Genomic DNA, 16,218 nt, shown 5'->3' on the forward strand with positions numbered 1-16,218 from the left:
TGTGTGGCTTGTCTAAAACATGCTGATCCCATTGACCTCTAGCAGATAAATGGGAACTACAGCAAAACAGCCAGCAAATGACAAGCTGTTAACCTTCGAAGCTCCTAAACAGAACCTTTGCCATTACCAGCCTCTATCTCCTCTGCTGTTTTGTTTTTTTTAAACAGGAATACACAATAGATGTGTTCTTCAGACAAAGCTGGAAGGACGAAAGGTTGAAGTTCGAGGGACCGATGAACATTCTGCGCCTGAATAACCTGATGGCCAGCAAAATCTGGACTCCAGACACGTTCTTTCACAATGGGAAGAAATCAGTGGCACACAACATGACCATGCCCAATAAACTCCTGCGCATCCAGGATGACGGCACTCTGCTTTACACAATGAGGTAATTAAGTCTTACGTTGTAGTGCCATGTGCTGCTTTATACCATGAGATGGTCAGAAGTCTAATGTCATAGCTTATATGTTGCATTATTTTGTGAGATAGTAGCTCATCTGGTAACATAAGCTGTTGGCAATGATGAGGTCATGGAGTTGATTCCCAGGGATTTTACACACATACTGTTGTATCGATAAATTTACTAAGTTACTCTGGATAAGTGTGTGACAAATGCTGAAATGAAAATGTAGTCATAAGTCTTATATCATAGTGCCATGTGCTGCTTTGCATCATGAGGTAGTCTTTCATATTACATCATAGCGTTAGTTTCAGTGTAAGCACTGGAGATGTAGTGTGTGTGCATTAGTAGCCATCTAGGCTTTGAAAGTAATACGGGGCAACTGCAGCCTAATTGATCAATTATTAGATCATTACTGAAGGCATTGTCACTGATTCCTACACATGGGCATCACCCTCACATCACATTCTGCCATGCTAATACGTCATACTTTAAGCATGATGTATTGGCATTAATGGCATTTCAGTTTCTAATCCTTACATGCCCGACTGTGCGATATATTTCAGGGAACAGCTAGCAAAAGCATAGCTCCACAAATAGAATTTCATATACAAAAGAACTACTGCCTGTAATTGCTCCAGCTCTTCCAGAGTGCAGTAAATTGCATCTTTCTATGAGTGACTGCAATATGACTGACAGTTTCAAGAGCATGGTTTTTCACAAAGCACAAGCAACATGATGTGAGCACTAAACACCCCTCTGAATCCCCAGATAACAGAGACCCAACACTCCATCCTACTCTTCGCGCTCTGGAGCAGTGTAGGCTGGAGTGGGCCTTTCGCACCACGCACCGCCACGTTTTGAGGGGGCGGGGGGGAGGCTGTTTGCTTTCATTCTAGAACACTCTCCTACTCCCTGACTCTCACCTAGGGCTGCTTGCTGCCAAATCAATGAGCAAGTGATTTTGTGATGAAGTGCAGGTGAGACAGAGAGACTGAGAGCGAGAGAAGCAGAAGGGCATTGTCCACCTTAAGGGAACACTCTTTCAAGGGTGCGTGCGCGTGCGTGTCTGTCTCACAGGTTGACGGTACATGCAGAATGTCCAATGCATCTTGAGGATTTTCCCATGGATTTCCACTCCTGCCCTCTCAAGTTTGGCAGTTGTGAGTACCATGGCAACAGCGTTTCATCAGCATGTTTGTAGATCTCTGTTTTGCTGCCAAGAGCTGAGCTGGGACCATTATAGCATAATGGCATTAGCCACTAGTCTCTTTTTTTTATATAGTTTTTGACTCATAAAGAGGGCCTGACCATAAGTGCAAGACTGATCATGTTCTGTAATGTCCCGTCCGTAGACGCGTATACGACGACCGAGGTAACGTACACCTGGACGAAGAATGCCTCGAACTCAGTAGTGGTGGAAGGCGAGAGCTCCCGTTTAAACCAGTACGATTTGCTGGGACAGACTGTGGGAAATGAGACCATCAAATCCAGTACTGGTCAGTGACAGTTTCCCCAAAATAACATTTTCATATTACAGAAAATACTTTAGTTTAAGCTTTGTTTGGAACTACTTTAATTTTGTCTTGGTATGATAAAGGTTGTAAATAAAACAGTATCAGCGTATGCTTTGTGCCTGTGTTTTAGCAGACACTGTATATAATTTTTTGTCTTTTAATGCTTTCAGTTAATATTGTCTGTGGACATGACTCAGCAGCTAGAAACATTTATATTTATGCACTGTCAGCACCAGCCCCCACTCAGCATGTTCACACTGTGGGCTACACTGACGTTTCACACCCCTTTTTTGTGGTTCCATAAAGTGAACGCAGTTGGCAAAGGGTGAGACAGAACCCTCAACGGGATTCCACTCCAGCACTGTGCAAAAACATGCCCAGCTTTAGAGGCAAGCATGGCTAACATTGCACAGGGACGGAGGAAGAACACTTCCCGCTTATGTTCTCTCTCTCTCTCTCTCTCTCTCTCTCTCTCTCTCTGTGTCTGTCTGTCTCTCTCTCTCTCTCTCTCTCTCTGTGTCTGTCTCTCTCTCTCTCTCTCTCTCTGTGTCTGTCTCTCTCTCTCTCTCTCTGTGTCTGTCTCTCTCTCTCTCTCTCTCTCTCTCTCTCTCTGTCTCTCTCTCTCTCTCTCTGTGTCTGTCTCTCTCTCTCTCTCGCTCTCTCTCTGTCTGTGTCTCTCTCTGTGTCTGTCTCTCTCTCTCTCTCTCTCTCTCTCTCTCTGTCTCTCTCTCTCTCTCTCTCTCTCTGTCTCTCTCTGTCTGTCTGTCTCTCTGTCTATCTCTGTCTCTCTCTGTCTGTCTATCTGTCTGTCTGTCTCTCTCTCTCTCTGTCTGTCTATCTCTCTCTGCCTGTCTATCTCTGTCTCTCTCTCTGTCTGTCTCTCTTTATCTCTGTCTGTCTGTCTCTCTCTGTCTCTTTTTCTCTCTGTCTGTCTGTCTGTCTCTCTCTCTCTGTCTCTGTCTGTCTCTCTCTATATATATATATTCTCTCACCTCCTTACTTTGTTCACCCTCTCCCTTTTTTTTTTTTTGGTAACCGTGTCTCTCTTTTTTGAACGGTAAGTGGTGTGTAGAGGGAACAGCTGTACAGACAGCAGGGAGGAAAACACCTACACCTCCACCCCGCTCAGGCTCCAACGAGAACACGGGGGCGGAGACGGCAGGAGCGCTGCCGGGAGAGTTCGGCATGGCTCGCTCCACAAACGCAGCTTTCCAGCAAAAAGAAACCAAGCACTTCCTTCACATGCGGCAGCAACGGCTGCATGGCACGGCCACAGCAGAGGATGCTTTATGGCTCTTCCGTGGTAGTCCATATGTGGCTTCATTCCGCTCCTTGGAAGAGTGTCTCTGTAATAGATGTAAATTATAAAAGGTTATTGGAAGTTCCGCTGGCATTTAAGCACACACTGAAAGACCATATACCTACCTTCTAAATGATTTAGAGACAAAGGCTTTGTACGCTGATGACTTAAGCATCTAGCTGTGGCCGATTGATCCTCTGGCTGATTGAACTGTTCTGATTGGCAGCTCTCCTGGGTCTCTGAAATGCACAGTCAATACAGTTCTTATTTTAAAATGCACTGCATACCCACCTTCAGCTGCACAAGGTCGTTTATAGGTCATCCCCATCCCTTCGTTCCGGTAACCTCTGCCCTTTATTATCATCTGTTGTCTGAGTGACACACTGCGGCCGCCTGAGTTTGGGAAGTGTTGGTGTTGTAATGCCTTCGCATCCGCCAGGATGAAATTCCCAGGTTATGCACGAGTGGCACACATCAAACATCCCAAGCAATCGGGCCTTCTTCATAATTTTAACTTTCTTTAAGCAGTGCACAGTCTGTTGTTCGGTGCCCATTAGTAACAGCCAGAGCGCACAGACATTACCCCGTTATCCCATGTGCACAAACACAGGAACGCATGCATACAGACGCCTTCATGCACATGTGGCAATAGCCCAACACCTCTCTTGGGAGGCTGCTAAATCTCCTGATTGCGTGATGTTAATCATTCATTACGACAGGCTCAGTGTAGAGTTCACCACATGGGAAATCTGGGTCATCTCTTTAAGTATACACTTTATCTGAAGGGCTATTCAAAGGGCTGTTGGCTCCCTAAACACCTAAAGAAGAATTCTCCACATTTAAAGAGCGACTTGGAGAATGAAGAGGTTAACAGAAGTGCCCATGACACGCAACCATGGGAAACAGGGATATTTACATTCTGAAACCTGGCTTGAAATTTGGCTTAATATTATGGAAACAGTACTCAATACTCAGAAGTATAATGCATACCATTGTACCAGCAACACAAATGATTCGAGGCAATCAATCTCTATGAAGCATCTGGGTGGTCTGAGCTAATTAGATTTTGTAGTGATTAGTGGCAGGAGTTCATGCTTTATCCAGAACTACCTCCACTCATGTAATTGCTACAGCATTAAAAGATGATTACTGGATCCATGTGAACTGTCCATGTTCAGTAAGTTCTATCCAGTTTCTGGCTTCCTTATGCTACATGTCTCATTGTTTCCTCATTGTCTTGCTTTGGTGTCCAAATATTTATGCTCTCGGTGGATATAGGTGAAACGGGTTTGATCTATAAAAGAATTGCTTGCTCACAGTGCGGCCCTGCACAGCTATAAGACATTTGCATTTCAAACAGTGATCACCATGGTGATGGTACCACAATTTGTTAGGGATGGGGGTGCATACGTATTAGATTTTTTGTTGTTGTTTAGTGCACCAAGAAAGAAGAAAGTGTGCAAGAGGGAGCACGAGAGGGTCTGTGTGTGTGTCTGTGTGTGTGTGTGTCTGTGTGTGTGTGTGTCTGTGTGTGTGTCTGTGTGTGTGTGTGTGTGTGTGTGTGTGTGTGTCAACAGCAGTAGTAGCTTGTGAGTGGTACTGACCATGTTATCTAGCTTCTGGATTCCTCTGCCCAGTGTATGTAGCTTTCTAATGGGAGTGGGATTTTTAACACTTCCCTGCCAGCAAGCTTTGACCTCGCCTCGCGGCCTGCCATGCCACGCTGTCCATTACACTGGCTGCTGCTGTCAGTGGAGACCACGGGCATAATGACCATTTTCACGCTACAGTGACCTTAAGCTGCTATACAGACACCCACAAACATACGTACACATGCGTGATTTTTCCCCTTTCTGCCTCTTTTACCTCTCTTTTTTTTTTTTCTTTTTTTTTTTTTTTTGCAACATCCAAACACACACAGAGACCTGGCATATCCAGTTAAGGCCCAGAGAAACCACAAGCTCATTTGCGCTAAACTCCTCTACGCAAGAAAGCCACGTGCACGCCGGGATTCTGACACTTAACACAGCGGCGAACAGATACAAGAAGGTCCTATATGTCTGAGAGGATTATAGTGGAGTGAAATCTCTCCGCATGCTCACCCAGAGGAAAACAGATGGAGTTTCCCTCTCAGTGACAGCATCAAGGCATCCTCCACCGAACCCAAAGAATGCACATACATTTCTCTCTTCAGTTGCCATGGGCAACACACATCTTGCACTTTCTCTCTCTCTCGCTCACCCCTTCTGTCTCGTGGACAGTTTTCTGGTGGGATCCTCTGTTCTAGGGCAGGTGGTGCGTGCCATGTTGCTGTAACTCAGAAAGCTATTGAGACGTGTAAATTACGCAGAGCTAATGCGTTAACCACTTCCTGCCATTGCCACGCTGATTCTGATGACTGCAGCCCACTGTCTCCTTTCAGGTGCTCGTCTCCTAGTTTCAGCTTCCATGATCAAAATTGTATCAAGTAATCCTCATCCGTCAATAAGCAGGAAAGGATGGAGGAGCGCATTAGGCTAGACCCGGAAAGCTTTTCTCACCCTCAGCCGACTGAAGTGTAATTTGGCAAATTTGTGACATTTTTAGTCATAATGTATATACTGAGTTGTGCTACTTCCTGTGTAACATCCCCTTCCTCCTTGTGCAGGAGAGTACACCGTGATGACGGCTCACTTCCATCTGAAGCGGAAGATTGGATATTTCGTGATTCAGACGTACCTACCATGCATCATGACAGTCATCCTCTCCCAGGTGTCCTTTTGGCTCAACCGGGAGTCGGTGCCGGCCAGGACCGTGTTCGGTAAGTCCCACAGTCTTATTCTTCTTTTTAGCCCATTTCCTACCCATTTAACTGTTATGCCACTTCCCTAGCTGAGCTTCCCCTGTCATATGACACCTATCAGCCCTGGAAGGTGTGGTAAGCATGTGCTTACTTTGAGACACGTGAAGCCCAGCACCGCATCTTTTTCAAACTGCTGCCCATGCTGCTACACGGCAGTTGAACGAACTCGGAGGAAAGCCCTAGCTAACTGCCCTGGTCTGAAAAACCACACAGGTGTCCGTGATTGGCTAACGTCACTGTGATTGACGGGCAGAGTAGTGCCATCCCTCCCACCCAGAGATCAGTGCAAACACGGCGGGCTGCGACATCATTGGAGTTCCAACCAGCGAGCTCTAGGTGACACTTTTCTGTTGCACCAAAATATTCTTTGGGAAAGGGAGAATATTGACCGCAGAAGGTGAAGTGAGAAGATATTTGTATTAACAAGCACTGCCCCATGTGAATAATGGGGTGAAAGGGTTTGCATCGGTGGGGAAATTTCAACAATAGGGGAAAGGGTCATTCTCAATCCTCCTATTGTCAGCCTAGGCCCATAAACTACCATAGTCCCAGCCATGCTGCAGTGTCCTATAGCTTACTTAACATTCAGTTACACTAACGTTACATGAATCTTTGGAGATTTCCCTTTAGTAAAGACACACTCAAGTCAGTACATGGGCAGTATGGAGATGTGTATAGACCACCCTCAGTCTCCATCACTAAATCACCCTGGGGAGGTGGCATGTGTCAAAGATAAACCAGTCACACTGGGCATATGATTTACAATGGCTTTTATGGCTGAAGGTTATATAGTGCTTGTTCGCTGCGATCCCTGCTTATGACAAAAATCCAAGGCGGTTAATCTTCTTTGGCACGTTAGGAAGAACTGCGGGTGAACGGGCTTGCCTAAGCAAGAACTGTCAGACCTTGATTGTGAAATCTTTACTGTGGTAAACATTAAGAACATATCCGGGCATTCTTAGATGAAGACTGAAACTCTTTTAAGTTACTAGTAAACTACCTTCTAAACGAATCTCCTTTCTTTTTGTTCAGTTTTGAATTTCTGTAGACTGTGAATTTCTCCAGACTGAGGTATTTAGTCTGGAACCATTAGACAGCGTACTGAGAACTTTAGAAGGCATTATCAGGTTCTATCCTGTTACAGTGGAGATTCTGTCAGCTTTCTGCCACTAAGCAGATAATGTCCAGGACAGGAGCCTCTCTCTGTCTGTTTCCCCTCTCTCTCTCTCTCTCTCTGTGTATCTCTCCCCTTTTTTTATTCACCCATCTTCATTCTCTATTGGGTTCTCTGTGTTCTTTTTTTTGTGTGTGTGTGTCTTTCTACCACTCGAGTCTACTCTTTCTCCCTGGAGCCATTCTGGCAGTTGTCCAGCTGTCTGTGGCTTTCCTTCTCTCTTATCTGCAGTCTCTGTACTTCAGAGACAGACGTTCCTCCAGATGTTATTGTCTGCGGTGATCCTGAGCTAACGCTCAGCACGACCAGCCTAGGCGAACAGCAGCCGGCTTCAGAGGAGTGACTCTTACTTTGAGCTCAATGTAACTAATACGAAAACCTGTTTCTGTTATTCTTCATACCTCTGTGAAAAAAAAAAAGGACTCTTTTAGAATTCAGCTTGCAATTTTAATAACAACATCACAAACTGGCATAATGATGCCACAGGGTCACAGACGAAGACGGTGCGAAAAGCAAGAAAGCACATGCAAGTCTCCAACCGTGGGGTTTTAATGAATACGAAAAGGAGCATAAATGTGCACAAACCTGAACAAAAGAAAACCAAAGTTACATTAATGACTGACCATTAGTCACACTAACAGAAAGGGCTTATAAAGGGAAAGCATAACAGCATAACGACACACAGGTGACAGCCTATGAGACTCGCCACGTGCCACCTGTGCGGGGCGTGGCACAAAACCAAAACATACAGCACACGAAACAGAAGCAAGAGAAAAGCACAACACCATAGACAATCAGAAACTCAGAGCAAAGTTTACGAGTCTCTCTGCAAGCCTCTGGTTGTTAAACTAATTTAATGATGTTTTGCTAATTTGAATATTTAACTTCATTATGTTCTAAAAGTTTAGAAATGTGGAGCACCTAAGGTGTGAGGCAGTATGACAGTAAGGGAGCCTGGAGAGAACTTTAGCTCCTTTTGATGATTAAACACAAGGAGAAATCGCTATTCACTGTGACTAATGCATGTTGCCTTGTGCAGTTTTTTTGTGACTTTACTTAACAACAGTTTAATGGGCCACATGCTTTTTGAACACAGAAAAATTAAACATGGTAGGTTATAGTATAATGACCTAGTGGATACTAGAGCACTTATATATTGTCCAAATCGGTTAGACAATGTGGTTGGGGTTCAGCCTGACCTTCGAAACACATGGCCAAGTCTAAACAACCTCGAAGAAAAAAAAAGATTCCTGGACTAAATCAAATCCTAACATCTATGCTACCTAACTACAGCTTCTTAAATGTGCATCCTGTAACTTTGTGAATAATAGTTCATCCACACATTTGTTGCTCAGTCATGCAAGAAAAACTCTGGTCATGTACAGTCTGCTACGAAGTTATCATTTTGAACCTTGGCAATTTGTTTCTACCCTGTTTACTATCACCTTGGAGATCAGAAATTGAACCTCACAAATAAGCATGGGAGACAGACAAATGAATCATGAACAATATTATGTTAAATCAAAATGTTTGCTTTTGCCTTTGATGTTCTACTGGTGATTGAGATCAGTGTTTGTGTGTGCATCTTATATAGCAGCTTTTATCCATCCTACATGTTTTACCTTGTGATGACCTATTCTGGAGATCTGGATTGTATTATATAATGCTACGCTTTATTGTGTTTTGAATTCTTTCTTCTTAATTTAAACTCAACAACGACTCTTCGTGTCTCGTGGTTTCATACCGCTGCTAGTTTTAGCAGCTGTTATCTGCAGGTCACTCCCTGGCACATTTAATTGCATGATAATGTTCTTTTTCCCCCTGGAGAACACAAAGTTTTCTGGAGTGTGAATCTGTGGCCCACTGCTTTCCACAGTAGTGGACAGAGATCCAAAAACTGCAAAGAAAAGAAATGGAAATTCGACAGTGCCCCCGCCCACCCCCCGTTTATTAGCAGAAGCCGCAGCCGTTGGTTAGCTGGTTTTTTTCTCCTGTCTCAGGGGCTTGCTCCTCCTTCACAGCTAAACTGTCACATCCCTTCTGGCTCAAGTCTAACACCTCCAGAACATTAGCACTATGTGCTGCATTTATCATCAATATGAATGAGGCGATTTGGAAATTGGTGCGTTTCAGCAAACAGAACAGCCGATGTCTGTGCAGTCACGTTGTGATACCGCTGCCCTGAGCCCCCCGCCCGTGTATTCTAATGCCATGATCTTTCCTTTCCTCTCTGCACCTAATGTGTTTTGTTCTCTGATTAGTCTACTGTTCTGCTCTGATTAGATTACTGATTTTCACCATTGTTTTGCTCCTGGATAAATATCAGCAGATAGGCCTGAGTACTATAAGGGTCAGAGTGACTTGACCCACGTTTGATAAGCCTCCGATTATCTAGATCGGCTCATGACATGGACAGTGCTTTCCATCCCAGCCAGGATGTGGTGTGGGGAAGCCTGACGCCATTTGAAATTAACTGGATGCATTACGTTTATGTGCAAGGGCGAAATGAGAACAAGACACCTGAGGAACCCAGTGTGCGTCAGACAGTTCTATCATTCGAAACCTGGAGCAGGTACCAGGGGTGTCCCTTTTGGGGTTTTGGGGTTATTACAGGAATCCCTTTATTGATGTTATTGACCCTCTGATCGGTGCACTGAATGCAGGGAGAAACCTCGAGGTGGTGCGTCATTCAACTTAATGTTTAGTCTCAGCACTGCTAGAAGATTGGGTGGTTGCCATTTATTATTATACTCTACTAAAATAATAAGTAGGCCAAAAGGATTCAAAGTACACTTGCCTAATTTTCTAGTCATGGCCTAAAAATAATTATTGGTGCTAAATGCTGTTTTAGGGGTTTAGGAGGGAAACAGGAAAATGTGAGCTAATGAGGTTAAGTGAAGCATTAAAAGCCACTGTGCTGCCATTTTTGAAGATGCTCTCGATTTCTGAGAACGTTACAACTGTTTTCGTTTATTAATGCTTCGCCCCGTCATTGATAGATTACAATTATGTTATTACTGGGAAGTGTCCTTAGTAATCGGGATTTAGGTTTTCCTCCTTTTTCTCCATTTCTCTGGCTTCCTCAGGTGTGACCACTGTGCTGACCATGACGACCCTGAGCATCAGTGCCCGTAACTCCCTCCCTAAGGTCGCCTACGCCACAGCCATGGATTGGTTCATCGCCGTGTGTTACGCTTTCGTGTTTTCCGCCCTCATTGAATTTGCTACGGTCAACTATTTCACCAAGCGTGGCTGGGCCTGGGATGGGAAGAGTGTGGTCAATGACAAGGTAATGAGCTCAATTAACTCCCCTCCAACCTCTCTCCTATAGGTCGGGACTAATATAATGATCTGATGAATTGACATCATGGAGAGTTCATTACATTTAAAAGGGAGGTCATCAGGTAATGCCAATGTAATGCCAGAGCTAATAATGTTCATGACCTACCATAATGCTTGTAAATCTAGAGGAAACGTGTTTGAAGTCCTTATATGCATGAGTGGCCTCAATGAGGGATTGAGGTAGTTGGATGTAAGCACTGAATATTGTGTTATGGCTTTTTCCAAGAATCATGGTCAGTTTACCATTCTGGGTCAATGCACAGTCACACAGGGTAATCCTAGATGAATCTATAAAAATGAATAACATTTATAACCATAAAACTCTAGAACATGGAACCCAACAAATATAGGGAACCATGATCTAGAAAACACAGGTAAGTCTCTCTACTATAAATTCAAACAAGACTTCATAGCACTTCATAAATCAGGAGCAGGAACTAAGGTGTTACAGGCGTGAAGTTAAACAAATTGGTGGTAATTTATCTTTGTGATTTTATTGCATTTTTACTAAATTGCATTGCAGACTGTTACCAGAGCTTAGGCTATTATATTATAATGTTATCATGGCTTTTATTAATATTATAAGGAATTATTCTGGTGTTATATTATCATGAAGTTCCAGAGTGTGTTAGAACGTGGTAGCCTTGGTTCAATTAAAATGAACCCTGGTGGGATTGCTCTATTAGTGTTGTCCTTTAGAGCAAATGAAAATGCTACTTTTCGGACTCTGGTGCACATCAAATAATCAGATCGAGACCCTTTGAGCAGATCAGTCTTGGTCCACTTTCAGGCGAACTCTGGTAGAGTTCATTTTAAGGATGGACCAAAGGCACCAAAGGACCAAACACAGGAGACAATGTCACATGCAACCCTAATATAAACATGACCTTAGTAACTATAACCTTTCAGCTTTTATTAACCTGTATTAATTCATTCAGGTCAGTTTAGGCATTAGCTCAGACTATCCATAAATAACTTTTAAGTTGCTAATCATACCAAATGGACGGACCACTGTGCACTAGTTCCTGTACATAAAATGAATTATTTTGGAACGATCTACAGGCTGATCCAACTTAATGACTCCGAAAAATTACTTACTACTGATGTAACATTTACTGTCTGCTGGCAGAATGTAAGGTGCATTGCCTAATAAATTGGTGTGAGCTCAATTTCCACTTTTAAATGACCTTTAATACAACTAGTAGTAGAATCCAGTAGGGTCAACTCTGAAAATTACATTTCTGGCATATTGTCAGGCCTGTCTGCTGATATTCAGCAAAATTAATTGAGATCCTATCAGGAGAGTTTTTCCCCTCAATTTACATCAGCTTCTTGAAGATCCATCCAGCTCTTTCCTGTTACTGTCGTTCAGTTTATGTAGGGATTATACAGTGAATTCATCGCTTATTCATGAGTCTGTCCCTTGTTTTAATCAAATAATACTAAGTAAATATCAGTCAGCCGGACAGGAGTGTCAGCCCGTTAAATTAGCTTGCCTGAAATATGAAAATAAAAATATTGAGTAATCTACATGTTTCCCCTTTTTGTAAATAATTAAGGGTGTTGGGTTTACTGCACCTGTAGACGCTATCGGACAACTTGAGTGCCTATAGGAAACTTGTGTTTAAACATATAAACATATTGTGTTGTTTCTAAGGTTTCTTTGTTACTCGCAGTGCGTTTATGAAGCATGGAGGAGGCAGTTGGTTTTTTGGTTTGTTTGTTTGTATGGTTGGTTGATTCGTTGGTTGGTAGGTATGTTGGTTTTGGTTCATCCTAGTCTGTCTCTGTACATACCTTTCAGCCTGATCTAATATTAGACTTCATATCCCACACTGATCATCACGCATCACAGATCATCAGAGGCATTTGGAAAGCAATTACACAGTTAGATTCGTGACATTACAACCAATAAATAGTGGTGTCTCTCTTATAGTGGTGTCTCTCTTTGCAGCTGTTGTGCATTTAGATTGCAACGTTACCCTCTTCCTCAATTAGTATTATTATTAAGTTGTTCCCATTGGCACATTCAAGAGAGGAGTAAGGGAGAGGTGTGGCTAAGAGCAAGTGGGGAGATGGTGGGAAGTTTGGTAAGACGCTCTGATGTGGTGTGAAGGAGAATGTGATTGGTTGCTATCTGGAGAATACAAATTGAGCAGCAAGCAAAAGCATTTGAGTATTTGACTTTCAACATGTGGACCATTATGGACCATTTATGTGCTTGCTCAAATTCTTACTCAAAAGTAAAATATTGGAATCCTTCTTCCTTGTCCTCTTCTTCACCTACTAATGACTTTTCACTGTGTGCTTGGAAGGTAAGGAAATGTGTCTTTGTTTTGGTTTTTGCAGAAGAAGGAGAAAGCATCTGTGATTAAGAAAAACAATGCATATGCAGTGGCTGTGGCTAACTACGCACCCAACATCACCAAGGACTCCGTCCTTCCCACCATCGCCAAGGGCGGCGTGGTGGAGCCGAGCAAAGCCAAGACAGAGAGCAAACCAGCCGAGAACAAGAAGACCTTCAACAGCGTGAGCAAGATCGACCGCATGTCTCGCATCATGTTCCCCGTGCTGTTCGGGACCTTTAACCTGGTGTACTGGGCCACCTACTTAAACAGAGAACCCGTGATCAAAGATATGGTCCCCTCCTACTAGGAACGCGCCATAGTAGTGCCGAAGACATACTGATCAGAACTCAAGAGAAAGCCAAAAAACATCCAGGGACCTCCATACGCTCGTTCACCTCCGTGAGCAGTTCATCGTTACCGGGCCACCAAGCAGGGGATTGTTGCAGAGAGCCTCTCTTTCGCTCTCCTCCATTTTCTGCACCCTTTTCTGCAGTGCTTTTGAAACGATATTGGCCTTTGTAAATATGTATTTATGGATAAACTTATATGACTTGTATGTTCTTTTTTTGTTTGTTTGTTTGTTTTTGTTTTTGTTTTTTGTTTTTTGTTTTTTTTCCTCCCAACCCAATTTGGCGTGTTTCTATGAAGCTGTTCTGTGAACGTTTCCAGTGGTTTTGGGCTCTCCTGAAATCCTCTGACCTTCTGACCTTTTGACCTTTTTCTGTGATCTAGACTAGCAGATTGTAGTGTACTGTACATGACACATCATTTTTTTATCATTAATTATTTTATCTCTTTGTTGTAAATGTTGCCTTTTTTGTAACGGCGCTCGTTTCAGGACAATTGTTTGTTGTCAAGACCAGTAAGCGGTTATGGTATGCGATTCATATTTTCTGTGCGTACCAGCACAAACATACGTGGACTTAAAGAAAGAAGGCAGCAGTGGGCATCGCCAGCTGCTAGTCCCGCTCGTTTTGTGAGCTTAATCTAATTTATTCATTTCAGTCTATTACGCTACATTAAGAATGTACCCGCATATGTTCAATTTTAAACAAGCCTCAACAAGCCCACTGAACATAATGCATTGCAAGTAATGGGGTTCAGATCAGGTTTTTATTAGATTCAGGGTAGTATTAGCCTTAAGTGTGCTCTGTTCATAACCCATGCGATGTAAATTCTTTTGGGGAAACAAAAGTCTGACTATAGGTTTATTTTCTACCACATGGCTCCATTAGAACAATTCATTTGGCCAGAATGATCAAACATGTTAACAGCAATGTTCTCTACATGCAGCTGTACTTGCGTATATTTGCTTATTTCCTTAATAGTTTTTGAGTCAGATTGTATTATTTTATTTCATCATCAGTAGTATTTTTACCCTGATAAATCAGCGCTGATCAATTTAGCTATTGTTATGCTTGCATTTAATTTTATATTCTTAACTGTTGTTATTTTAATTGTGTGAATGTGTTTTACTTCAGTGGCTTAATGTGGACCAAAACACCTACAAGTGCTTCAACTAATGCATGTTTACCAGAGTTGTTTATCCTCTAAAAATGAAGTTGAATATTTTTTTATATTTCTTCATTCAGGCTGGCAATATCATGCTGGACTATGAAGTTATGTATTTGATTAGAGGTCAAGTCAACAAAATTAGCAGTCAACAAAAGCTTTTATCAATACAGGAGTGCATAGTTCAGAAGAATTATAAACACTATGGAGTTATAAAAATCTTTCTTCACAAAAAGTATTGTAGTTATAGTATTTTGCTATGTTTCTAATCTAAAGGTTAATGAAGGAAGTATTCACATAGTCAAAGCATGCTGCAGTATTAACTCTTACTAACTGAAAAATGACATTTTTAGGATCAAAAATTGTATGTATGTTTTTGTTTGTTTGTTTGTTTATTATATATTTTATTTTCAACTATTTATCTGTTTACCTATCCATCTAATGGTCAAGTGATTTCTATTTATTTATTTATTTATTTATTTATTTGCATTTTACCTGAATCTGAATCACAGTCAAGTTTTGAAGCACTGTTTAGGGTTTGTTGGGGTGTTTGTTTGTTTGTTTGTTTGTTTTTCAAATTAGCTTTAATACTGTAAAAGAATCTGGTTATGCAGAAACATGTCTGAGCAATAAAAAAGTGATTGTGTGTGATTAAACTTTGCATTGCAGACTGCTGCTGCATACATATGGAATGTAATAATGCTTTGTAAACGGCTCCTTAAATTGTTTCATTTTTCTTGTAGATAGACCTGGAAAATGTGTTCAAACTGGGAAACATTTAATTTATTTACTAGTTAAGGCTGGTGTGATTTAGAAGATGGGCGACGGAAGTGTTGACCGTTCCCTAGGTTCTGTGTTTTCTGATATTATTTTCTGTTAATGACTTGCACCAGTAAATTGTATGTTCCTCCAATTGCACACACAGTCACATTCGACACTCCTTTCAGGTGCCGGTATTCATATCCCATGAGTTTGGATGGGTGATTGAACCAATGTCAATTCTTCCTTTTGTGCTGCTGGGTTTCATATTCTGTTCTAAATGGTATTTGCTCTCTCATTCTTGGTCCTGTTTCAAATGCTACTTGTTAAATAAAGAGCAGAATACAGTTAAAGACTTGTCTGAATCATTTGCACTAAAACTATTAACAATGGATCTTATCAGCACATCAAACCATTCCAATGACTCAGCATTCTTGCATACTACTAAATGCATGACATAAGCCACAAATCCATAGTCAGGCAGAGCAAAATACAATCATAATCTTTCAAAGAAACAGCATCTATAACTATAAATTGATTACTAAGAATGGATTCCCTTTGACTCTGATCTGTAAATGACAGCTGACTGTAGTAACTGTCAGATCCACAAGGAAGCAAGGGTGTAACCATGTCAGAGATGTGTATATATATTTGCTACAATTAAGTTATTGGCTTGAATCATATCTTCCCTAATATAGTTAAATACATATTTTTAAATGTCATACCATCAGTTTCCACAAGTTCGCTTTGGCAAAATTGCATCGTGTTTCTGACTATGTATGATTTAATGAAAAATAATTACTATCAAAAATTAATTACAGTAGCGTAACTTTCTTAAACGTCGCCAAAACAATTCAGCACAAGAATTCATTAGGTATTCATAGACACACTAACACTACAAAGAGTATTCAATGGCACTTAAGGTTCCTCACCAACATGGACAGTTGGACAAATTTCCTAGACATCATTTTCTATAGTGTTTCGAATTATATTTGAAAAAAATGATGTCGTAAACACAATGACG

At 41.8% G+C, this 16,218-nt stretch overlaps 1 protein-coding gene across 3 annotated transcripts in view; it reads left to right on the forward strand.

Moving 5' to 3' along the window:
• LOC113582070 (gamma-aminobutyric acid receptor subunit alpha-2) overlaps positions 1 to 15,547 on the forward strand; it is a 30,142-nt gene extending 14,595 nt beyond the window's left edge. For all 3 annotated transcript variants that reach the window (XM_027017659.2, XM_027017641.2, XM_027017649.2), the window contains exons 5-10: positions 168 to 388; positions 1,481 to 1,563; positions 1,756 to 1,899; positions 5,865 to 6,017; positions 10,320 to 10,522; positions 12,925 to 15,547. In XM_027017659.2, coding sequence (XP_026873460.2) covers positions 168 to 388; positions 1,481 to 1,563; positions 1,756 to 1,899; positions 5,865 to 6,017; positions 10,320 to 10,522; positions 12,925 to 13,230 — 1,110 coding nt within the window. In that variant the 3' untranslated portion in view covers positions 13,231 to 15,547. The remainder of the gene's footprint in view (positions 1 to 167; positions 389 to 1,480; positions 1,564 to 1,755; positions 1,900 to 5,864; positions 6,018 to 10,319; positions 10,523 to 12,924) is intronic.
• The last annotated feature ends 671 nt before the right edge of the window (positions 15,548 to 16,218 follow it).

This window comes from Electrophorus electricus, chromosome 12 (genome assembly GCF_013358815.1).
Source record: "Electrophorus electricus isolate fEleEle1 chromosome 12, fEleEle1.pri, whole genome shotgun sequence".
NCBI classification, from domain to species: Eukaryota; Metazoa; Chordata; class Actinopteri; order Gymnotiformes; family Gymnotidae; genus Electrophorus; species Electrophorus electricus.